We start from the raw sequence: 26,089 nt of genomic DNA on the forward strand, positions 1-26,089 counted from the left end.
CATGAAGAGCTGTGATAAGATCAAGCAGTCGGCCACAGGGACCAAGAGGAGAGTGTTTGTGGTGGAGACTATGGGTGGATACTGTGGATATCTGGCAACCACCACAGGCATCGCTGTCGGAGCGGACGCCGCTTACATCTTCGAAGATCCTTTCAACATCCATGACCTCAAGGTAGGGCTGTGCCATGTTTATCGTCTATGATAGTATCATAATTATTGTTTTCACCATGTGCCAGCTGATATTAAGTCTGTTACTCGTTTCCCAAAGAAAAACAGGCATTGAGAGTGCATTTTAATGGCATAATCATTTTATAAAACAGTTTAATATACAATAAGTTAACATTTCCCAACGCTCCATATCTACTCATGGAAGAATAAACACTGTTTTCCTGTTGGTGTGTCACTTCTTTTAGACCAACGTGGAGCATTTGACGGAGAAAATGAAGAAGGACATTCAGAGAGGTCTGGTGCTGAGGTAACGAGTCCACATTAACAACACATTAACACATTAACAGCTGAGGTAACGAGTCCACATTAACAACACATTAACACATTAACAGCTGAGGTAACGAGTCCACATTGTTTTGCCCTGCAACACATATTTTAGGTTCCTAAATTATTTGATGATAATCTAAACTATTGGAATATGATCATAAATAATAATTTATTATGATGTATGAAAAATGATGTATCCCCCGATTGCAGCCACTTCCATTTTTATGACAGATATTTAGCACCAATTTCCCAGGATGGAAATGGCGGCTGCATACGAAATTGGGTTACACTTTATTTTAAGGTGTCATTGTTACAGTGCAATTATATATTTAAGAACTGAGTAATATTAAGCAACCACATGTCCTTACTATAGGGTTAGGATTTGGTTGAGGGTTAGTTGCATGTAATTATGCATAATTTACTGTTATTACTATGGTAAGTACATGTAACGTATGTAACAACGACACTGTAAAATAAAGTGTTACCCGAAATTGCATACACACAGAACAGACATCTAGCAAATATTCACAAAATTGTTTGCTTGGGTTTCAATTTTCACCCGTGTTTCTCAAGAACGGCTCACTGCAGCTTTAATGACATGAGTGTGAAACTGCTCTGTTCACAGGAATGAGAAATGCCATGAGCAATACACCACTGATTTCATCCATAAGCTCTACTCGGCAGAGGGCAAAGGTGTCTTCGACTGCAGGGTCAATGTCCTGGGACATCTACAGCAGGTACAGACTCAACTTAGCAATTTAAAGGATAATTCCGGTGTTTAGCACTTTGAGTCTCTTTTCTGGTTTGTTTTGGATGAACTAGAGTGATGGACACAGAAATGTTGACGATGGGTCCTGTCTCGACTTTTTGACTCGTTTAGAATCGCCTTTGACCGCTTCAGAGTGGCTGTCTACGTCGGGCATGCACGAACATGTCCTTAAAACAACCCTTAACGTTCGCTTTCAAAACTCTGCAACTCAACGAGTGGTTAGTGGTGTTCGTTGATGATTAAAAACAAATATATCGGCGCAATGTATGATTTCAATCCGTGTTATTTGCTATAGTGGAACTATTTTTCAGATACCTCATAACCGCGTATAAACTTCCGCTCGATATTTGAGTCAGAAACGCAGTAATATCAACGAGCAATGAGTTCTCCAACAGAAATCAATGGGATTTTACAAAATGCCAAATAAAACACGACAGAAACTGTATTTCGCTATGCTACTTGTTTTGGAACATCAACGAACAGCACTAACCACTCGGTGAGTTACACAGTTTTGAAAGCGAATGTTAAGGGTTGTTTTAAGGACATGTTCGTGCATGCCCGTAGCCAGCCACTCTGAAGCGGTCAAAGGTGTTTCTAAACGAGTCAAGAAGTCGAGACAGGACCCATCGTCCCGTGTCCACCACTCTAGTTCATCCAAAACAAACCAGAAAAGAGACTCAAAGTGCTAAATACCGGAATTATCCTTTAACAACTAATAAAGTGACGTATGAAGGTTCTCTTTCAGCATCTCTGTGCATCCTATTAATTATCTTAAAAATCACCTGCTTTTCAATTTGAAGCACACTTCATAGTTGATTCACACACAAATACTGTGTCAAAGAGCCTAATTAGGGTTAGGGTTTATTTAGGGTTATTTCTTGCAACTAAACGGATATTTAAAAAACCTTTAATGCATCAAATATTTAAGATTGGCATTGTTTTCAGACATAACATGCATTTACATTATAATAGTGCAAATTTCATCTGCACAGTTTTTCATGGAAACACAATAAACTCCCATTAGTTAATATTAGTTAATGCATTAACTAACAATGAGCAATACATTTGTTACATTGATTATTAATCTTTGTTAACATCAGTTAATCAAAATTGTTAGCTCAGGTCCATTAAATAATATTAACAGATACAGATTTAGATTTTAATAATGTATTAGTAAATGCTGAAATTAACTTAAACTGAGATTATTAAACACTTTAGAAGCATTTTTCATTGATAACAATTGGTATCTTATTGTAAGTGAAAATCAACATTTTCATGGATTACTTAAAGTACAATTATGGTGCATTATTAAAAGATTTTAAAAGCCCCCTGTAGTCAATAATTTTATCCCTTAAAACTCATCTTTCATCACCAAAATGACATATTTAAATGTTTTTTCCTTAAATGCCTTAAAATATCTTGAATGTAACTCGACACACTTGCCTCATTTAGTATGCGTGGTTCTATGAATATGCAAATGAGCCCCGCCTCCACTCACTCACTCAGCTCAGAGATCCACTGGTTGACGATCACACGTTGATCTGATTGGTTACAAGGTAGTTTGTGACGTCAGAAACACCAGCGATTTCAAAGCGTGTTTTTGAGACTGTCTTTGGTTCACTGCAGTTTTAAGGAGGAAATACTCAGCAATGGTGTCGACTTATGAACTTACACATGGTTTGTCTTAGCAGATTAAAAACACCACATAGACATATATAGACAACATTAACCACAGGGGGACTTTACAACATTGGGGTTTGGCTCTGCTGAAAGAAATTATGTTGGTCTTCTGATGTTGTGTCTCTGATGTTGATAGGGTGGAGTGCCGACACCGTTTGACAGAAACTACGGCACTAAACTGGGCGTTCGAGCCGTGCAGTGGCTCACAGAGAAGATGATCGACAATTTTAGACTTGGTGAGAGGATGTTTAAAACTAAATATAACTGTAATATAAACATCTCTGTATAAATCAGATATTTCTGACTCTTAATTTTACATTTTTGTGTTTTCCAAGTCAATGGTATTTAGTCACATGACAGATCCAATTCTGAGCAGCAGTTTAAACTGTAGATTTCTGCAGAAGATGAAACGACTGAGTGTGTTTGTGTCTGTCAGGTCGTGTGTTTGCTAACACCCCAGACTCGGCCTGTGTGATCGGCCTGTATAAGAAGGTTTTGACCTTCAGTCCCGTCACTGAGCTGAAGGACCAGACCGACTTTGTGTGAGTGACTCTAACAATTACACACATTATACACCAGGTTCAGTAGGGGTGCAGGACACTTTTTCCTAGTCAAAAACTGTCCTAATCAACCTGACTTCACCCTTACATATTAGGTACTACTTTCACAACCAGTTGTGCCGTAATAATATCGTAACGGCTGATTTAAGGCGAGACACGGCAGGCAAAAACATCGTTGTTTTTTTTTTTTCACTGGTTAATTTTGAGATTTGGGGATATTTGTCTTCAATAACATGTCTTCTTTCAGACTTGTGGTGAAAAAAAAGTCCAAAATACACATTTAGGTCTTTATTTTACTACACTTTGTCTGTTTGCGTCTGTAGATTTCTCATGAATTCAACAAAAGTTGGCGTTGTAAATCATCACATACACCGTTAGAAAGCGCTCTCTCTCCTGTACAATGCTGTCGGATCCAAATATGGTCATTTCCTTTTTATCAGCAACCAATCGTGAAAGTAAAAGGGCTGAATGCGCAATCTCATTGGCTGATATGCTCAAAATGACTTTTCTCTCATACTCCAAGTCTGAAATCTCCACTTCAGTAGCACCGATATACACCAAACCTTCCAGTCTTGTACCTAGTTATATTATGAAGACATTTCCAGAGGGATTTGTAAATATATTATTCCTAGCCTGATTTATATAACATTTCATTCCAAAAAACATGGCGAAAATCATTTTTTAAGGCTATTGACAGTATTTTCTGAACAAAAGTAGATATCCATAAATCCCTCTGTAATTGTTTTCCCATCTAATATGTGAACAATGAAAAAATAATTTTGAACCTGGCTTTATCCAATACTCAGATTTCGTTTTTTTTAAATATATGCAAATTAGTGCATATTTAATTAGATATTGCCTAATTTGCATATTTAAACATTAAATTACAGAACACTTGTAATATTTTTTTCCCCTCATCTTAATGTAGGTAATCAACTGAGAAGGTTTCATGATGATATCTGCTAGTTAAATTCATTATATTAAGTTATAAGTTATATTCACCTGTAGTGTCTCGATATTCTCAATTTAAAATATATTTTTTCCTCTTTTAAAAAAAATGGACACATGAAAAAAGTACTTTTGAAAGATGTTGAAAAATGAAATGCATTCTCATGAGATGGAGGAAAGTCTGTTTTATTCTGTTTGGAGATGACCAGCTGTGTCGAGTTGTTAGTACTCACTTTAAAAGATGGAGATAAAGTCAACATCGAAATAATTTAAACAATTGCAACAAAATTTTTTTTAAGTTATGCATGATTCAGGTAGACAAAATTAAACAAGTAATAAAAACTCAGTGAGTGTTTTAGCGCAATTTTCTGACGTCATGGGATCACAACACTAAGAGATAGTAAATCTTTTCGTGGATTTTTTTTTTTTTTTTTGTGCGTTCCCGAGATTAGACCTTCCTTAACATAATGCCGAAAACCCGAAGTCTCAGGTGGTCTGGTTGAGGAGGAGATAGAAGTGCAAGATTGGTGCGCACAGACAGAACAGAAATCATGAGTTAACAATCGCAATTTTGTCCGGTGGAAAATTGCGCTAAAAAACTAAATGAGTGGAAATGACTTGTATAGTCAACTTAAAAATGTAAGGCAGCAACTGAACTGAAGTTTTTGAGTTGAATTAGGGGGATTTTTTATACAGTGTAATAATAACACTTCATATAATTATTGTCCAGTTCTCAAGGCTGCATCAAACCTTACTTTACCAATGCATAATGACAAGTCTAACTAGTATCATATGGAAGCTTATGGGTAGCAATATTAAATTTGAAATGTAATATGTAAAATGACAATGCATTTCTGTATTTAAATTTACATTTTCCATTACATTTGTGCAACGTTGGTGCAAAATGAAAATGATAATTCAATTATATAATTTACATTTGCCATTTTATGCACTAGTTTTAATATTCAATTTACATACAGTATAAAAACATTTTCATTTTGCACCAAACGTTGCACAAATGTATTGGAAAATTAAAATTTAAATACAGAAATGCATTGTCATTTTACATATTACATTTCAAATTTAATATTGCTACCCATAAGCTTCCATAGTATCAGGGTAGCACTTTACAATAAGGTTCATTAGTTAACATTAGTTAACTACATTTTTTTTTTTTTTTTTTTTTACATTAGTTAACATGAACAATACTTCTTCAGCATTTATTAATCTTAGGTAATATTAATTTCAACATTTACTAATATGTCATTATGCAGAGTGGGTGGGACATTGTATTCTCAGGTGTAAACCACTCCTCGTTCACGCCCCCCTCGCATATTGGCTTTCCAAGCAAAACCTGTCTTACTCAATTTAAATCAATGTATTGTTTTATGTGAATGATAAAGCAAGACTATTTTCACATAATTTTGAAGCCAGAACTCGAAGCGACAACATCCATTAGTCAAAAGTCTTGTGGACACATATTTAGTATGAGTTTTGTGGTCTTATTTCAGCAACTTTCATTTTTATTTTTTTCAATTACCACGCATAAACATTATTCTCTTAAAAATACAAACATCTACATACATGTTGCTCACATATTATGGTAGCCATGTTTGTGCTATATAGAGTGAATTTACACCTTTGCCATTATCATGTTTATAAATAACTGAAAAAAGCACAAATGTCAGGGCATGTCAAAACATCCCAAGGGCCCCAAAAACACCTTAGACCCCAGAGGGTTAAAATCAAAGGCTGTATTTGTTAACATTAGTTAATGCGCTGTGAACTAACATGAACCAACAATGAACAGCTGTATTTTTATTAACTAACATTAACAAAGATTAATAACTACTGTAACAAATGTATTGCTCATTGTTAGTTAATACATTACATTATTAAAGTGTTCCAGTGTCAGTGAGCAGTTTCTCTCGCCCTGCAGACACCGGATGCCCAAGACTCAGTGGTGGCTGAATCTCCGACTGATGCTGAAGATGTTGGCAAAGTATCAGACGTCCTTCAACGAGTATGTGACGGGAGAGATCGAACACGTGACCCGTCGCTCTCTCAGCATCGACACCGGGTTTTAAAGCGACCTTCAACCCACACACGACTGCCACTCCTCCGTTAGAACAGGTGAACGCCTGATGCTTTAGTGAGTGAAGGAGGGTACGACTCTAGATGTGTGCCTGAACCTGATCTTCTTCTCCATTGGAGGCCTGTATTTGCTCCATCTTTATGCTGGACTGATGCAGAGCGTCCAAAACTAGATCACTCCCAGTGTAATTAATAGAATTATTGATATATTTACATTAAAACTGCGTTTTCGTTTCTAAACACTCTCCGTCCACACTGAAATGTCTGAAAATTAGGGGTGTAACGAGACCCTCATGTCACGATTCGATACATATCACGATACAATATTATTGCGACACTCCAAGACAAATGATAAAAAGTTAACAAAACATTAACTGTTGATTAAAATGCTAAATTTGATATTACATTGTGTGTGTAAATGAACAGACTTGGACTTGGTGCTGAAACCCAATGCAGGACAATAGAGACACCAGAATAACAATATTCATGATTCTGAACAGAATTATTTTAGATGAATATGCTTGCATTGTTTCACGACTAGATATATTTAAAATAAAGCCACTTTTTACTGGTAACATCAGACATTTGGCATTATCAGGACCCACAAATATAACCCCATTGCATTATTATATATTATATTCAACATTATATATAGTTGTTTAATGTAGTACTGACACTAAAACTCTGAAAACTATATTGTCACTATCCAAGAAACATATTGCTGCATTTTTGTATTGCGATATATTGTGACACGATATATTGTTACACCTCTACTGAAAATGCTTAAATCATCTTACTGTGTATGCATTAAGCGTAAAAGCTCACTGAGACCAAATGTTATAAATTCCTCAAGCTATTCTTCTGCCACGATTATTTTATTTGCAAAATATCTCACTCAACACAACTGTCCTCATGTTTTGCCACAATCGCAAGTACATTTTCTGTCATATCTGCAGGAATGTAATATGAAGATTGTACAAAGCAGCATTTATTTTTAACATTATGGAAGTAAATAGCAGGCGCAATAAACCTGGTACAACCATAGATAATGTATATATCATTATTACATGGCTTGGTTGAATTCTAATGTAGAAAGCGGTGTGTTATTTTATTTCTTGATAACAGACCGCTGCTAAGTATAACACACCGTTGCCATGAAAAACAGAGCGTTGCTATGGACGCAGGATTCTAACCGTAGAGACAGAACGGACTATTTTCTTTAGCGGAAGCAATACAATCGTTTTTAAATCAATAAACTCCTTTTTAGATCAATATTTTGTGTCAAATTATTGATTTATTTGGTAGGTAGCCATGTAATAAGCGGGATAATGTAGAGCGAGGCGGTTATTATAGCGAATAACAACCCCTTCAGGCTGATTCAAGATCCCTCCGCTTGACCGCTTCGCGTCGTATAATATGCATGATCATGACTAAACATGCATCAGCGTTTTCAAATACTGTCGTGTTCAAATGGATGCACTTAGTAGAGCGTCTTTAGATTAGAAAAGCTCAGTTTTAGCAGGACAAAAACACGTCTCAGTGAAAGGACTTAACTTGGAGAAAACACTGCACACATCTGTTTCCGCTCGATTTTTGTTAACAAAAAAATAATATGTGTGAATCTATTGCTATAAATTTAATTTGTTATATATTTGAATCACTTTAGACCATTTCATCAAAGCCAGCTCGTGATGTTTCTGGTCCTCTAATTAAAATCACCTTGTTGTTGTAATGTAGTTATTTTGCTGTTCAAAAATGTATTTTCCTTGTGCAATGCAACACCGGTCACTTTCAGTGTAGACGGTCACTGTGTTTATTCTTTACACTAAACTGCTGCTGTTAGTTGATAAAAGTTCCTGCAGATTGTACTGTCTATTTCCTGGCGAATCTTTATTCCTGCAGCTTTTCCATGCGGGGAATGGTTTGATGTCGCAGGTAAAGGTGGAGATTGTGAACCAGGTGCTGTGATTGTGAAACATTAGATCAGGTGATGTGTGTCTGTGGTCTCCAGTGTTGTGTCTGTGATATTGTGACTGTCTATGCAACGTGATTAATGTGAAGCAATAGTTCTAGTGCAGCATGGTTTACATCCCCAGTATTTAATACTCTACATTGACATTCATTGAAAATTCTAGAAAATAATCGCTATGATGAACCAGGTATGAGTGTATCTAAAACAGGCGAATGAAAGTAAATACATTTTTTTTTGCATTGTGACATTATTTTCATACTCACTAACATAATGTTTAGCATTGCAGTATTAAGAATGAGATTTTTGTTTGTTTAATTGTCATGAAAATTTCACAATGCAAAAATCATAAAGATCCTAAAAGTTTCATTTTATTTTTGCAAAACGTAATTTTTCTCCTGATTTTGGGGGTTAAATATGGCCTGTTTTGGCCAGTTGAATAAACTGCTCAGATTATAGTCATCTATGGCCGGTTGCGTAAACAGCTTGGCTAAGACTAGTCTTAAAAATTAGTTATATAAAATAAAAATAATTTAAAGTCAAGATAGATAAAAGTTAGATCGGTTTAATGTGAATTGGATTTCTTATCTAACTGCTAGTTGTTGACTAGTTTTTAAGATAGTCTTAACATAGTGACTGTGTTTATGCAACTGGACGTGTTCTTGACAGGTTTTGTCAGAACATTTCAAACTTCTGTGATTAGCAGATTTTCGTATTACTGTCAACAACTATGAAATGTTTATTTTACTGAAATCTCCAGAAGTGTTCAGTAAATGATTCAGTTTCTGTCTGTAAATGTAAGCCATCACAATCTAACATGTAAATGATGAATGTCATATTAAAAGGAATGTACTGTCATTTAATAAAAAAAAATATATACTACAATCTATAATAAAAATATATATTTAAAAATATCTTGCTGTGTTGTACGTAGAGGGAAAACAATTCAAAATAGAGTTTTTCAGTGTTGTTATATTTTCAGTAACAAATTAGCACCAAATACATTTAATGAGAAGAAAATGCAAGAAATTCAAAACATTCCTTTAATTTACTATTAATTATAATGCATGCATTGAAGTATAAGCATATATTGAAATGTTCTCTGTGAATAAGTTATTTTGAATCATATTGCTCGAACTAAAATTGCAACAGTGAACAAAAGGAGCAGAATCTGCAGTAAATATTGCAGTATGTAACTGTTATAAACATGTATTTAACAAACATACAACATATAGTATCGAATGTAACATCAACAGACATTTGAACACATCTCTGAAGTACAGCTATATGGATGAGATTTATGTTTGTGAAGTTATCATTTTCCAAAGCTGAATGAAAAGGGAAAGGAATCAGCCGGTCCTGAAGTGCCCTGTGTGGATGAGCTCTTCTGAGGGCTCTCCATCCCGAACGAGAAGGAAAACTCCTCCTGACGACTCTCGGCTTCATCAAACAGGAAACCTTGGAGAGAAACAACAGCATTAACTCTAGACTCTTGACTTTTCATGAAAATGTCACAAAGCAGAAAATATAAGACTATTTTTATGTACATATGTACAAAATATAATTTATAATTTGGAATATTTTTTTGTTTTTAAAGATGGCTTGCTCCTGCATTTATTCTATTAAAACTACAGTAATATTGTGAAATATTTATTACAGTTTAAAGTAACCATATTCTATGTGAATATATTGTAAAACGTAATTTATTCCTGTGAACAGGAATAAATTACACTCTACTATATATTTACATAGAAAACAGCTATTTTGAATTATAATATTGACAATATGTCTGTTTTTACTGTATTTTTGATCAAATAAATGGAGTATAATCATAATAAATGGTGAGCATAAGACACTTCTTTGAAAAAAAATGTAATTATTCCAAACTTTTGACAGGTAGAGTAGATATTACTCATGAATCATACTTCACCTGAGAACTTGGGTGCTGATCCTGGTGACTTCTGTTCCCAGAAATACAAAATCAGCTTTCAAACATTTAAAACATTCAGCCATTAAACACAAACATTTCTCCAGAAATACCTTGTCGCTGAAATAGGAGCTTGTGAAGGTAAATGGAGATGCCTACAACACACACGCACACACAAATTAAATGATGCAACTCTTTAATGAAACAATGCACGTGTGAGTCTTCCAGCTTCTGAAGTTCACCTCTTCTGCTGCCGATCCCACGTCGAAGTCACAGCCCATCTTGGAGAACGCAGGTGTGTTTGGACCAGACATCATGGAGAAGACGAAAGCGGGCGACTTGGTGTCTGAGATCTCCTGTCGTCCAGGTGAGCATCTGGGACTGTTGCTGTTAACAGATCGAACAGTAATCAAAATAGTTCTATTAAAACGTGTTTACTTTCTGATACATGTCCCTGCTCTTGTGAATGATACATCATCAGAGCACGTTAAAGCAAATAAAATCAAGATTAAACATTGCCTCTAAATCCTTTCTGGTTGACATTCACAATCCCTTCACTTAAAGACTAGTTTAGAAGGCACAGTAATATTACTAATTTGACTGCACTGACACTATTGGATGAGAACAAAACTTGAAGTGAATTGAGCTGAATAATGACACTAGCCGCGTTTCCATTACCCTTCAAATTGCGCAAATTGAAAATACGCCAATTTCGCAAAAACTCCCATTTATCGCAAAAAAAAGTTTTCACGCTCGCATGAGGTGGTTTTTCAGGCAATTCGAAAACTGCAATGGAAACAGTTTTAGCGCATTTGCAGGTCACCTGACGTAGATGACGCGTGTGTTTGGACAGAATACGAGACAGAGCTCTTTATTAAATTCATAAAAGACAAAAGAATTACAGGAATACTGGATTCTAAACCTCAAAGAGATGCCACAATCAAGACCTCGGAGCAGAAATGAGGGAGAAACACCCAGAAACACCTCATATGAGCCGCTCACTGTATAAGGGTCTTTCCTCACCATTAATGATTGGATAACACACATACGTCTCCTTCCATTAATAATAATAATGTCTAGTGTGGTGTCTGTGATATATATAAACCTACCAACGTTCGTCGCCATGATTTTTGGAATGACTTATCGCGAGAGGAAAAAATGTATTTTTGGTTGCATAACATCGGTTAATGAAAAAAAGCCATAATTTCGCAATCGTTTTTTTAACGATACAATTTTTTTGCGCATATCTGTAATGGAAACGCGCCTAGTGTTATCTTCTGTAGAGCTGTTTATGGCTGAATTGAACTTGTTTCATAATTGATTAACTTTACAGTTATTGAACTGAATTGAGCTGAATAATGGCACATGTCTTTTTAGAGCTGCTTTACAGCAGAATTTGCCTCATATTTGATTCTGTTATTTTTCTGTTTATTTCTGTACAGCTGCTTTGAAACAATCTGTACTGTATAAAGCGCAATAGAAATAAAGCTGACTTGAGTTGTGCACCACAATTTAGATGTATCCCTGAAAAATGCATGAAGAAAAATAGGTTGCAAATGTTGTTTCATGTTGACTTTAGACTAATGTAAGTGGTACAGTGCGCTCCATCATGAACACTGAGGTCAGGTCGTACTTTAAGGAGAAGGTCGGGGTGGTCGGGGTGGCTTTAATTCCAGCCGGTGAGGGAGGAGGGCAGACGGCGCCCTCAGTCACTGTGTCCTCATGAGTTTCTGCTGTGGTCGCCTCCAAACTATCTTCCTCCTCCTCCTCCTCCTTCTCCTCCTCTTCTGATATTTCCATCATGAGCTCAGAAGCACATGACACATTCACATTCCCCTGCTGCATTCATCCAAACAGAAATTATAAGAATATATACAGTACACTTCTGGTCAAAGGTCATGTATTTGAAAGAAGTCTCTTACAGCAAACACAGTAATATTATGAAATATTATTACAATTATTATTATTACAAACAAAGAAAGAACTGTTTTCTATGTGAATATATAGTAAAATGTAATTTATTCCTGTGCTCAAAGCTGAATTTTCAGCATCATTACTCCAGTCTTCAGTGTCACATGATCCTTCAGAAATCACTCTAATATGATGATTTGCTGCTCAAGAAACATTTATGATTATTATCAATGTTGAAAACTACTTTATTTTATGGAATACTGTGATACAATACAATTTAAAAGTTTTTTTTAAAGAAATTATTACTTTTATTCAGCAAAGATGCATCAAATTAATCAAAAGTGACAGTAAAGACATTTATCATGTGATTTCTATTTCAAATAAAATGCTGTTCTTTTGAACTTTCTATTCATCAAAGAATTGTGAAAAAAAGGATCACGGTTCCCACGAAAACATTAAGCCGTTTTCAACACTAATAATAAGAACCATAATTAATAATTGAGGAGCTAATCATATTAGAATGATTTCTGAAGGATCATGTGACACTGAAGACTGGAGTAATGATGCTGAAAATTAAAAAAATTACAATATATTCAAATAGAAAACAGTTATTTTAAATTGTAATAATTTTTCACAGTATTACTGTTTTTGCTGTATTCTTCATAAAATAAATCGAGCCTTGATGAACAGAAGAGACTTCTTTCAAAAACATTTAAAAAGAACATAATTATTACAAACATGACCGGTAGGGTATATTTTAATCATTTAAAACCAGTTGTTTGTATTTCTACTATACCGGTTCATTCACGTTCACTGACTGACTCTGATCGCCTTCTTGCATTTGATCTATAATGAAAGGAAAACTCGATTGTGATCGATAAATCTGTGTGCTAATTGTGGTTTATCTTGTGATGCTTTCAAAATATTAATATTATGCTGGTGTTTACCTTCTACAGTTTCTCTCTTTGTCCATACACTGTGGGCAAACGTGTCCATTTGAGATTCACTTTCTGCAGTTTTAACCTTACTCGCCTCAGAAGGCTCTTCAGCAGCCATGCGCTCGTCTGCGTATTCTTCAGGCCTCTAAAAGTTACAGAACTCACAATAACTTTTCTCAAGTATTAAATAGAATAATTTTTTCTTTCTTTCTCCCAATTCATGTAGATGGAGCTGTACTTGCAGTTTCAGGAAGTACCTGCGTTATGGGCTCTTGATGAGGGACCATTTCATCAAATGACTCGCTTTCAGTTTGTAGGCCGTCATTGTCTGGACACTTACTACTTTCATAGCGATTTCAGAAAAAAGTTAATTAGACGAATGCAACAAACCTCTGATAAAAACAAAACAAATCTGCTGTAAAGATAAAATACCTGTCAGCACCATCAGTGACTGGCTCCTCCTCACCTGTCAAAACAGTGTTGAATGAATAGTTTTATTCTTTTAAACTTTATTTCTGTTGTTTGGAACAACATGATTTTTTATTTTTGAATGAACTGTTACTTTAAGAACAGAGTTACCTAGTGCCGCTGTCAGTTCTCTATCCTTCTCCATTATTTGTTCTTCTATTGCTCTCATTCTCCTTTCGATTTCCTCATTCTCAGCTTGAGCCTTCAGCAGTTTTTGAGCTTGTGAGTTCTGGCAGTATCGATCCTTATACTGCTGAAACACGCTCCTGTAGCTCTCGATTCTCTCCTGGAACATTTTCCTTCAAAGACCAATCATCTTTAGCCTTACAGTATAAAGCCTACTGTATCATGCTTGATATGTGAATTTCTTCTAAGGCCTCAACATGATCAAAACTTTACTGGAAAACCTGTCGCACACAATCGACTACATGCCTTCTGCCATCTGACTGATATAGTTTATATGTTTTTAGCAAGTAAAAGGCCTTTTAGTATAATTGTAAAAACGTTCATCTTCAGGTCGTGGTTCATGTGCCTTTATGCTGGTTTTTTTTATAAAGTAAACATAAGAAAAACTTTTTATTCCGTTAGTAATATTTCAAAATGAACACTTGCTGGACAGAAGCAACTTAAGGAAGTATAAGATATGATCCATCAGGCTTTTGAGGAACATTTAATTTTCTGTCAATCATCATTGTATTGCATTGCATTATGTTTTGAAATACAGATCTTTCAAATCATCTAAGACATATTATTGGGTGATGTAACTGATATGTATATGCATTTTATGCAAGTAGTCTATTATACTGTTATAAAGATCTCATTGATTTACATTACAAGCTATAAGAATTTAATTTAATTTAATTTTTGCTCAGTTTGGACCTCTGAATAACATTGAGATGTTTTTTCCTCCTTGAGTATGAGATCCATATTCTCACTATATCATACTATAATATGAGTCATAAAAGCCTGGTGTATCAAATATATATAGATTTTTTTATAGATTTTTCTCTCTCTAAATGTTTAATAAACTGTTCTAGTTTTTAATAGATTTTTCCTATGTCAGGGTTAAGTTCCTTCAAGCGCAACACTACAGTGGCGGAGACAGCTCAATGCGCTGCAACTGAAGAAAACACATACAAATAGAAAAAACATCAGCAAATTAAGAAAACATCTTCATCAGTTTGACAACACATGTGCTGCACACAATGCAACCAAATACAGAAACAGTATTTGGTTGCGTTGTGAGTATTTGCAGCTTGTTTCTGTATTTGTTGTGTTGTGAGTATTTGGTTGCGTTGTGAGTATTTGTTGTGTTGTGAGTATTTGTTGTGTTGTGAGTATTTGAAGCATGTTTCTGTATTTGGTTGCGTTGTGAGTATTTGTTGTGTTGTGAGTACTTGAAGCGTGTTTCTGTATTTGGTTGCATTGTGAGTATTTGTTGTGTTGTGAGTACTTGAAGCGTGTTTCTGTATTTGGTTGCATTGTGAGTATTTGTTGTGTTGTGAGTATTTGAAGCATGTTTCTGTATTTGGTTGCGTTGTGAGTATTTGTTGTGTTGTGAGTACTTGAAGCGTGTTTCTGTATTTGGTTGCATTGTGAGTATTTGAAATGTGTTTCTGTATTTGCTTGCGTTGTGAGTATTTGTTGTGTTGTGAGTATTTGAAGCGTGTTTCTGTATTTGCTTGCGTTGTGAGTATTTGTTGTGTTGTGAGTATTTGAAGCGTGTTTCTGTATTTGGTTGCGTTGTGAGTATTTGAAGTGTGTTTCTGTATTTGCTTGCGTTGTATTTGTTGTGTTGTGAGTATTTGAAGCGTGTTTCTGTATTTGTTGTGTTGTGAGTATTTGTTGTGTTGTGAGTTTAAAGCGTGTTTCTGTATTTGTTGTGTTGTGAGTATTTGAAGCATGTTTCTGTATTTGGTTGCGTTGTGAGTATTTGAAGCGTGTTTCTGTATTTTGGTTGCGTTGTGAGTATTTGTTGTGTTGAGAGTACTTGAAGCGTGTTTCTGTATTTTGGTTGCGTTGTGAGTATTTGAAGCGTGTTTCTGTATTTTGGTTGCGTTGTGAGTGTTGTGTTGAGAGTACTTGAAGCGTGTTTCTGTATTTTGGTTGCGTTGTGAGTATTTGAAGCGTGTTTCTGTATTTGGTTGTGTTGTGAGTATTTGTTGTGTTGAGAGTACTTGAAGCGTGTTTCTGTATTTTGGTTGCGTTGTGAGTATTTGAAGTGTGTTTCTGTATTTGCTTGCGTTGTGAGTATTTGTTGTGTTGTGAGTATTTGAAGCGTGTTTCTGTATTTGTTGTGTTGTGATTATTTGTTGTGTTGTGAGTACTTGAAGCGTGTTTCTGTATTTTGGTTGCGTTGTGAGTATTTGAAGCGTGTTTCTGTATTTGGTTGTGTTGTGAGTATTTGTTGTGTTGAGAGTACTTGAAGCGTGTTTCTGTATTTTGGTTGCGTTGTGAGTATTTGAAGCGTGTTTCTGTATTTGGTTGCGTTGTGAGTATTTGTTGTGTTGAGAGTACTTGAAGCGTGTTTCTGTATTTTGGTTGTGTTGTGAGTATTTGAAGCGTGTTTCTGTATTTGTTGTGTTGTGAGTATTTGTTGTGTTGTGAGTTTAAAGCGTGTTTCTGTATTTGTTGTGTTTTGAGTATTTGTTGTGTTGTGAGTATTTGAAGCATGTTCCTGTATTTGGTTGCGTTGTGAGTATTTGAAGCGTGTTTCTGTATTTTGGTTGCGTTGTGAGTATTTGTTGTGTTGAGAGTACTTGAAGCGTGTTTCTGTATTTTGGTTGCGTTGTGAGTATTTGAAGTGTGTTTCTGTATTTGCTTGCGTTGTGAGTATTTGTGTTGTGAGTATTTGAAGCGTGTTTCTGTATTTGTTGTGTTGTGATTATTTGTTGTGTTGTGAGTACTTGAAGCGTGTTTCTGTATTTTGGTTGCGTTGTGAGTATTTGAAGCGTGTTTCTGTATTTGGTTGTGTTGTGAGTATTTGTTGTGTTGAGAGTACTTGAAGCGTGTTTCTGTATTTTGGTTGCGTTGTGAGTATTTGAAGCGTGTTTCTGTATTTGGTTGCGTTGTGAGTATTTGTTGTGTTGAGAGTACTTGAAGCGTGTTTCTGTATTTTGGTTGTGTTGTGAGTATTTGAAGCGTGTTTCTATATTTTGGTTGCGTTGTGAGTATTTGTTGTGTTGAGAGTACTTGAAGTGTGTTTCTGTATTTTGGTTGCGTTGTGAGTATTTGAAGCGTGTTTCTGTATTTTGGTTGCGTTGTGAGTATTTGAAGCGTGTTTCTGTATTTGGTTGCGTTGTGAGTATTTGTTGTGTTGAGAGTACTTGAAGCATGTTTCTGTATTTGGTTGCGTTGTGAGTATTTGGAGCACATGTGTTGTCCAACTAATGAAGATGTTTTCTTAATTTACTGGTGTTTTTTCTAGTCGCATGTGTCTTGTTGAGCTCTCTCCGTCACCGTACAACACTGTTATGGTACTTCATGTTGAACCTACATGTCTTGATTATAGCTGTTCTGTCTCTTCTCTAGCTCAGCTTCCAGTGTCTTTTCATACTGAAGCAGCAGATGTCCTGTTCTCTGTTGACTGATATCAGAACAAAATATTCATATTAAACTATATTATGCTAAGTTTGAGACTGGAAAATAAAAATATTGTCAGTCACACTTTGCCATACTTTTTTGTGTTTTCTTTGATAAACTTCCCAGTGTTTTGTTTTTGCTGGATCTCCTCATCGAGTTTGCTGATGGTAAGTTGTGTTGTCTTAATGTAATCCTTCTTCTCCTGAATGTTGGACTCACAAACTAAAAACACAACAGACAGAACAATTGATGATAACAAACTAATTTTTTTATCTTTATATGTGGGTGATTAGGGGAGCTTTTTTTGTCCAAGGTTTATCCAATGTTTTTAGTGAGGTGTTCCTAAAAACTTACTTTGTATTTGCTGCTTGAGGTCATTATTCCTCTGAGCAAGTTCTCGAGTCTCTATACCTGTCGTAGATATAACAGTATATAATACATATCAAGTTAAAATTGTCAAAGAACCGGTATGTAAAATAAATGAATAAATAAATAAATGAAGCGCTCTCATCACCTAACTGAAGCAGCAGGTTGTCCATTTGATTTACCGTCTGTTCCTCCATTCAAACCCGATAAAACACACACACACAGGTCTTGAAAATACCACAAATATCACGTAAATAGACCTATTTTCCAGTCTTGATATATTATATAACTCAAATATGGAATTGAAAGGCGAATATTGTGTGTATACGGAGTTCGAGCGCGTCAGTTAAAACGTCCGTTACTGCACGAGATTCTGACTGACATGTGATGACGACATACTCGCGAATCAGATCAGTTTAAAATAAATTAAATAATAAATATAAATAAATTATTAAATAAGTAAGTTAATTTGGTTAGCCTGGCGTGAGACAAGTCGTTACTTATTTTCTGAATAAATAATTAAAGAGATTTAACCATGTGCGATCAATAACATCAAAGTTTTTAATGATATCATATTGTATGTGCTGTGCATAACAATTAAATTGCCTTATTTGATAACATATTTGAAATAAATGCAGACGTATACACAAATTTAAAAATAATATTTAGAAAAAAATACTGATTGTAATAATAAATGTAGCAATAAACGTAGGAGAATCGTTTGTACTGCTCTCTCACATAGACTGTAAAAAATATGGACAAAGCGTCTGTGACGTCACCCATAGACTTTCTGAAGAACGGGTTTGAAGCATAGACTGTAAAAAATAGCTCTCTCATCAATTTTATTTACAGTGGTTTAGCTGGAGGAGGGGCTTCGATTTATCGTCATCTGATTGGACGCGACGGGCGTTCCAGAGTTAATGGGCGGGACTTGTATACATTGTGGCCCAGGCGCATCTGTATGGCGGCTGCTGTTGGACATTTAACCAAGCTAAACATTTCATCGCAAGAGTTTTCACAGCGGTTCTTTCATGCATGTGCATCTGGTAGGTGCGAAAAAGGTTATGAATTAAGCGGGATCTTCTTGTGTTTGTGAATAAGACGCTTCTTACAGTAGATCATGGTGTGGTTATTAAAACCAGAGCGGATAAGCTGAGACAAAAACAGCCTCCGCCTGGCGCTCAGGCATTACAATACACTGATTTAAAGTAAACCGCTATCTCAATGAGATTAAAAATTAAGGATTTTTAGGTTTAGACGCTATTTTACTAAAACACAATCCTATGATTGACAGTACGATTCCGTTGTCTCCTGTATGTCTTTGTTTCTCTGACAATAGAGCTGATTGAGACCCAGCTCGCTGACGGAAGGGTGTTGTTTCCAACAAAAAAATATATATTTCAGTGTTATTTTAGTATTATTTATATACTATTTTAGCAATTATTAATATTTTAAATCGGCTTTAATTTTTATATTTTCGTTTTAGTTTAAGTTTGTCTTTTTGTCATGTGCTCTTGTAAGTTTTTTATCAGTTTTTCTATTTAGATTTAATTTATTTTGACTTCAGTTTTAGTCATTTTAGTACTTCAACCTAAGCTATTTTATTCTAGTTTCTAATTTTTATATTTTATTGTACTTTATTTTATTGCTGTCAAATCGATTATTCGTATCTAACATAAAAGTTTGTGTTTACATAATATATGTGTGTGTACTGTGTATAATTAAATTTGTATATATAAATACACACACATGCATGTATATATTTAAGAAATATTTGCATACATATACTGTATATATTTATATATAATTTATATTATATATAAATATAATTTTTTTATATATAAATTACACATTTTTTCTTAAATATATACAAGCTTGTGTGTGTATTTATATATACAAATTTAATTATACACAGTACACACACATATATTATGTAAACACAAACTTTTATTTTGGATGCTATTAATCGCGATTAATCTTTTGACAGCCCTAATATATATATATATACATTTTAGTTAACAATAACAACACTGGTACATGTTCACTGTTTTTGTTCAGGAAAATCAATAAAAGTTTGAATACACCTTCACCCCTACCAGATTTTATACTGTGAATACATTTATAACATTTTGAAAGATTTGACAACTTGCCCCAACTAGACAAGACTTGTCTTTTATAAACTTACTTACATTACCTTTTAGTTCAAATGAGACAAAATAATGTAATTTTTTCCTGATTTTCTCATTTGATTGAATGCATGCCAACTGTGCATCATGATGTTCTCTCTTTCTCACAGGGTCATCGTGTGTGAATGGAGTAAACAGCCTTTTCCTATTCTCTCTTAAGTTGTAGCTCTTCTCAAAGCTTGTGAGACAGTAAACCAGAGCATGGAGCAGCTGGAGTCTGTTCGATCTGAGGTCTCGGATGGGCAGATGGATGTCAGCGGGACCAGCACTCGACGGAAGAGGAGGAAGCGAGAACACCGGCCGGAGTCCATCATCGTCTACCGCTCGGATCCAGAGAGAGCCGCTGGTGAAGAGCATGGAGCAGATAGTGAAGCTGGAGAGAGGAACTCTGAAGAAGGGGCTACATTTCTCAACAACCCCAGCACTGAAGGTGAAGCATGCTATCTCATCTTTCCTGGTAAAAAAAAGAAAAGGATTTGGACACATAAGCCACATTTTAAAGTGTTGGAATGTCTTCCCATTATTAAACAAAATATCAAAGGGAAGCTTAAAAATCAACAAACATATTGTTCAAAATGAGGATAAAAAGTATCATGACACTTTGAGGTTATAAATAGTTAATGTAATGAACTACACCTACACCAGTTTGAGGTTAGTATGATTATTATTATTATTTTTTTAAATAATACTTTTATTGAGAGAGGATGCATTGATTAAAAGTGACGATTTCTATTTCAAGTGAATGCTGTTCTTTTGAAACTTTTCATCAAATAATCTTGAAAAAAATGTATCACGGTTTACACAAAAATGTGCACAAATGTGATAATAATAATAATAATAATAATAATAATAAATGTTTTTTGAGCATCAGATCATCATATTAGAATGATTTCTGAAGGATCATGTGACACTGAAGACTGGAGTAATGATGATGAAAATTCAGCTTTGATCACAGGAATAAATTACACTTTACTATATATTCACATAGAAAACACTTATTTAAAATGATAATAATATTTCACAATATTTCAGTTTTTACTGTATTTTTTATCAAATAAATGCAGCTTTGGTGAGCAGAAGAGACTTTTTTCAAAAACATTAATGATTCTTACCAACCCACTAACATTTTATGCCATATCCTAACCAAAACTTTTTATTTTTGCAGTTTAGTTTCAATAAATCGGTGCATTCAGATTCAGAAAAAACAAAAATGTGTCAAAAAGAGCATAAAAAACCCCACTTTTTCTTATTAACAATCTTACAAAATGAACTAAAAAAAAAACATAATTAGCCACTCACTTTCAGAACCACAAATGGCCTTCTGTCATTAGTTAAAAGTTGTTGAAAAGGTGAAATTGCTAAAAGCGAAGGTACATGTTTTTCATCGAACAGCGATAAAATATCATTTCTTCATAAGGGGATGAAGTTTTGAGTTCAGAAAGCTACTAAAGAAGTTGTGTTTTCAACTATTTTATCTTAAAAGGTCAAGAAATTTTTGATTCCTCATTTAAGTTGCATTTATTTCTACAGCTTGTTTCAAAGCAGCTTCACAGTGATAAGCAGGAAAATAACTGTTAATTATGAAACAAGCTGATTTCAGCAATACAGAAGACAATCGTGTCATTATTCAGTTCAGTGTTGATTCAGTTCAGTTCAATAAGTTATTTTTCAGCTCAATTCAGCTCCAACTGTGTTCTCATCTGATATAGTGTCAGACTCAGTGCAGTTAAATCGATAATATACTGAATATGAATTGTCTTATAATAGGAAATGCATTAGACAGAATGCATTCGGTCTCATTGTAAATGAAATGTCTTGACCTCATTAGGTTGGGCTGTGCCTCCAGACAGTCGCTACGTGACGCTCACGGGGACCATCACGCGTGGAAAGAAGAAAGGCCAGATGGTGGACATTCACGTGACGCTCACCGAGAGAGAGTTGCGTGAGATGGCGAGGTCAAAGGAGCGGCTGGATGCCGAATGCGACGCTCGAGACGGATCGAGTCGCTCGTGTGGATTCGGCGTGTCTCAGGGTCCGCACGTCGTCCTGTGGAGTCTCTCCTGTGCTCCCGTGGTCTTCGTCCTGTCCTTCATCACCTCCTTCTACTACGGGACTCTCACGTGGTACAATATTTTCCTGGTGTACAACGAGGAACGGACGTTCTGCCACAAAATCACGGTGTGCCCCTTCCTCATCATCTTCTATCCGGTGCTCATCGTGACACTGTCGCTGTCACTGGCTCTTTACTCGGCCGTGGTGCAGGTGTCCTGGGCTTTCAGCGAGTGGTGGACGTCCGTCAGGGATTTAGAGAAGGGGTTCTGCGGGTGGGCTTGTGGGAAGCTCGGTTTGGAGGACTGTTCACCATACAGCATAGTCGAGCTGCTGGACTCGGACACAATCTCTGGGAGTCTGCAGGGAAAGTCGCTGCAAACATCCTCGGTGTGAATAGATTTTCTCAGCTGGTTATCGGTCCTGTTTACTGACACTTGGCGAGTGTTATGCCCTGTTTACACCTGGTATTAAGATGCGTTTTGGCAGGTCTAAATACAGATGTAAAATGGGTCTAAAATGTTTTGAGCTTGTTCACTTTTGACCACTTCCAGAGGTTGTTAAAGGGGTCATATAATGTCATTTTTTTACAAGCTAATATGATTCTTTAGGGTCTAAATTAAAAGTTTGTAATATACTTTATTAAAAAATTCTCATTAGTATTGTAAGAAAACACTCATTTTACCTGATCAAAAACAGCTCTGTTTTCAGCACGCCGTTTCAGTGCATGTGTCTTTAAATGATAATGAGCTTTGCTCACCCCGCCCCTCTGTTCTGTGCGTACACCGTTTGTAACACAATAACACAATAACCACAACGCGTTGTTCATTATAAACGTGGGATTATGAATTGTATTGATAACGTCGTACATAGAAAACATGCCATAATGTACCCTGAGTGTAAAAATAGCCGCATTCATCGTGAAGCGTGCAAGCGATTTGCAAAGATTAATATAAAGGTCAATAAAACGTTACACTCACTTCTTCTTCTGGAGGTGCAGCAGGAACACGAATAGTTAATACTGATCCTTTTTTCAGGAGCAGCTTCTTAGCAAAACCAGCTTTATACTGACCCTCGTTTTCACGCAAACATGAAAGCATTGACGTTGATCGTGGGGAATATTCCCTTCGAAAACAAACTCAGCCACTGCGTCTTCAGCGGTTCGGATTTAGGGACATCAACATGACTGCTGTGTTCGTTATTACACCTGTCGGCGCGTGCTATGATTGACAGCTCGCTCACGAGGGCGGGTCTGTGTTTGAAACACTGCTGTCAATCAGCCATCGTGGGAGGGGCGTCGATTTTGTGACGTCACAATATCGAACAGCTTGATTTGAGACGGGGGTCAAACATATAAGAAGATTAAAAAAAAAACACTGGATGGATTTTTATCATTTTATGATGGTTGTGTACAGGCACTGCCAACACACATTTCAGTACAATCAACTTGTAAAAGTGCATGTACCATTATATGACCCCTTTAAAAACACATTCGACTGGATTTACTTTTACGTTTATGCATTTGGCAGACGATTTTATCCAAAGCGACTTACATTGCATTTCAAGGTACACATTTTTTTACATTCTCAGTTCTTGCTTTCCCTGGAAAACGAACCCATGACCATGGCATTGCAAGCGCCAACGCTCTACTGTTTGAGCTACAGGAAAGCTGTTTTGGGATTGCTTTCATAGGATTGCAAATGTATTCGAACAGCCACAAAAGACTCTCCTCCTATTGACTTAGTGCGTAAACATTATGGGAAGCACACTAGCCAGACACGATTTAAACTTTGTGGGCTGGAGACCCAAGTTTGGTTTGAAGCAAGCGGCAACCTTCCTTTCTCTCTCTTGAATCCAACAGGGAAAAGTGACTTAAACTGCAATTCATCGACTGGCCACTAGAGACAGGCTTCAAAAGAGCGTCAATCCCATAAACCCCCAACTTAAAACTTTACAGCAAAAAAAACTGTGTTTACAGTGGTGATGTAGTACTCGAGTCCGGTCTCGGACTCGAGTCCGGTCTCGAGACCGATTTCTGCTTTCTCGGACTCGACTCAGACTTTTTCTTACAAAGACTCGGTCTTGACTCGGACTCGACCCTTCAAAGACTCGGTCTTGACTCGGACTCGGCATAGGCGGTCTCGTCCCCATCACTAGTTTACAGCCTGGTGCAAAAAGTGGTTTTGGTCTATATAGCTAGTTCTGCCCTTCATGACAACTGTGAGGGGGGTGAATTGTTTTATAACTCATCCGTTTAAATTATACTAAGCCTTAAAGGTAGTTGAAAACACATTCGACTGGATTGCTTTCACAGGATTGCAAATGTGTTTAAACAGCCACAAATGACTCTCCTCCTAATCTCCACCTACTGACCTAATGCCTAAACATTATGGGAAGAGCGCTAGCCAGACGGGATTTAAACTTTGTCGGCTGGAGATCCAAGTTTGGTTTGAAGACGAAAAACATACCAAGCACAATGTTCTCTCACCATTCCTGATTTCTAACACACAGCGCTCGGCGTGATCCTGTTTTTGCCACTTGGCGAGTATTAATTTAGGATCCTGGGCCAAACTTTTGTTTTGTTTTTCTTATAGCTTATATCTTAGGGTGTGTTCATACTTGTAGCTCGGTTCTCTTGGTTTTTTGGGTAACTTAGCTCCTATAATGAGAAGAACCAGGTATCCTTGAGCATTCTGTGCATTTAAGGGTCACATCTTGTGACATTACGTCCTGTTTTTGGTTAATTTAGATGTCTTTAGTCCGTGTTACATTCATATTACAGTCGAACCGCAGCCGAGTTCGTTTTAATCGAACCAAACCTGTCAAGTGTGAACACACCCTCAGTTGTTGTTTTTTATGAAACCGTGTTTTCTTATTTTCATACTGTATGTCAGACTTTCAAACTTTCTTAAAGATGTGTATTTAAAATATTTATTCTTTCCTATTTTATTGTATTTATTTGGGTAATACTTTACAATAAGGTCATATTAGTTAATGCATTAACTAACGAACAATACAGCACTTATTAATCTTTATTAACGTTAGTCAATAACAACAATACATCTACTCATTGTCGACTCAGAACCATTAAATATTAACAATACAACTACTGATTTTTAAAATCTATTAGTAAATATTGAAAGCTTTAGAAGTATTTTTCGTTGTTATTTCGTGTTAACGAATGGAACCTTATTGTAAAGTGTTACCATTTATTTTAACAGTTTGCATGTTTTATTTTAATTAAAAAAGTTTTTCTGTACATCAGAAAGGAAAGAACAGAGGAGTATATGCTTTTCATAACCTCCTGTAAAACTAAGCCATATATATATGCAATTAAACTGATTATTTGTGAGATTGTGAGAGCCATGCATACTCTCTAAGTAGTTTTAATTTGCTTACTAACGACGAATCCCGAAGAGAATTTATGCGCAGAACGTTGTGTGTGTGTGTGTGTGTATGTGTGTTTATGATTATATATGGGGCAGACAGTTATTCCAAAAACTATAACCAGTTCTTGGGCATCAAAAGAACATTTTAAATAATTTCAAATCAAATGCATTATGAGAAATGCGTGTTACCTTTTAACATGTGTTTGGTTAGTTAAGAATTTTGTGTAAAATTTTTGTATTTTTTCCTTTGTTTCTGACTTTGCACTTTCATTGTGCAGTAATGCTCAAAAGAGACAATAAAATTCCTATTCCTGTATTTTCATGTCTGGTTTGTGTGTCTATTGTGATCTACAAAACAAAACATGTTGAAAACCCTTTGCAGAATTTATAACTTAGGAATTTTACAGATGAAATTGCCTGAAGAAAAAAAAGTATTGTAGGAAAGTTATACTAAAAATATTTTTTTCCCGTGCTCACCAGGTTTAACTCTCTGTTGTATGCATTAGTGATGAAGGAAAATATATTTTGATGTTTCTTTTTTCTTCACAACAAGAACGTAATCATTTACTAACTTTTTTAATTTTTAAAAAATATGTAGTACTAACAATTTGTAATCTAAAGGCCTTTTTTGTATGCAAGCAAACAATTTACCTTTATTAAACTCATAGGCCTGGTTTCACAGACAGGGTTTAGATTAAGCCAGTGTTAGTATCTCTTATAAACATGCCTTAGAAAAAAACAAACAATAACACCGATAT

General features: G+C 35.6%; 3 protein-coding genes across 4 annotated transcripts in view; 2 read left to right on the forward strand and 1 right to left on the reverse strand.

Moving 5' to 3' along the window:
- The window catches only part of pfkla (phosphofructokinase, liver a), a 28,554-nt gene extending 19,813 nt beyond the window's left edge, over nucleotides 1-8,741 (forward strand). Inside the window, exons 17-22 of the mRNA XM_079881954.1 lie at nucleotides 8-172; nucleotides 414-475; nucleotides 1,121-1,232; nucleotides 3,081-3,180; nucleotides 3,381-3,486; nucleotides 6,392-8,741. Coding sequence (XP_079738080.1) covers nucleotides 8-172; nucleotides 414-475; nucleotides 1,121-1,232; nucleotides 3,081-3,180; nucleotides 3,381-3,486; nucleotides 6,392-6,539 — 693 coding nt within the window. The 3' untranslated portion in view covers nucleotides 6,540-8,741. The remainder of the gene's footprint in view (nucleotides 1-7; nucleotides 173-413; nucleotides 476-1,120; nucleotides 1,233-3,080; nucleotides 3,181-3,380; nucleotides 3,487-6,391) is intronic.
- Nucleotides 8,742-9,607: 866 nt separating this feature from the next.
- LOC307164816 (uncharacterized protein) lies at nucleotides 9,608-18,078 on the reverse strand. Its single transcript, XM_079881960.1, has 14 exons — nucleotides 17,856-18,078; nucleotides 17,696-17,752; nucleotides 17,437-17,563; nucleotides 17,256-17,345; nucleotides 13,871-14,058; nucleotides 13,724-13,757; nucleotides 13,549-13,630; nucleotides 13,301-13,436; nucleotides 13,150-13,199; nucleotides 12,076-12,281; nucleotides 10,685-10,829; nucleotides 10,556-10,597; nucleotides 10,446-10,476; nucleotides 9,608-9,973 (listed from the first exon to the last, which is right to left on the reverse strand). The coding sequence occupies exons 1-14, from the start codon at nucleotides 17,902-17,904 to the stop codon at nucleotides 9,831-9,833; spliced, it is 1,380 nt and encodes a 459-aa protein (XP_079738086.1). The 5' UTR covers nucleotides 17,905-18,078; the 3' UTR covers nucleotides 9,608-9,830.
- Nucleotides 18,079-18,629: 551 nt separating this feature from the next.
- On the forward strand, nucleotides 18,630-25,646 carry tmem169b (transmembrane protein 169b). 2 transcript variants are annotated; one of them, XM_079881633.1, is made up of 3 exons: nucleotides 18,630-18,753; nucleotides 20,004-20,323; nucleotides 21,722-25,646. In XM_079881633.1, exons 2-3 carry the CDS (start codon nucleotides 20,095-20,097, stop codon nucleotides 22,336-22,338), a joined length of 846 nt encoding a protein of 281 aa, XP_079737759.1. In that variant the 5' UTR covers nucleotides 18,630-18,753; nucleotides 20,004-20,094; the 3' UTR covers nucleotides 22,339-25,646. The 2 variants fall into 2 exon arrangements, with proteins under 2 accessions (XP_079737759.1, XP_079737758.1); XM_079881632.1 differs by having other exon boundaries at nucleotides 18,666-18,753; nucleotides 20,054-20,323; nucleotides 21,722-22,493.
- Nucleotides 25,647-26,089: the final 443 nt, after the last annotated feature.

This window comes from Squalius cephalus (assembly GCF_949319135.1).
Source record: "Squalius cephalus genome assembly, chromosome: 9".
In the NCBI taxonomy this organism is placed as follows: domain Eukaryota; kingdom Metazoa; phylum Chordata; class Actinopteri; order Cypriniformes; family Leuciscidae; genus Squalius; species Squalius cephalus.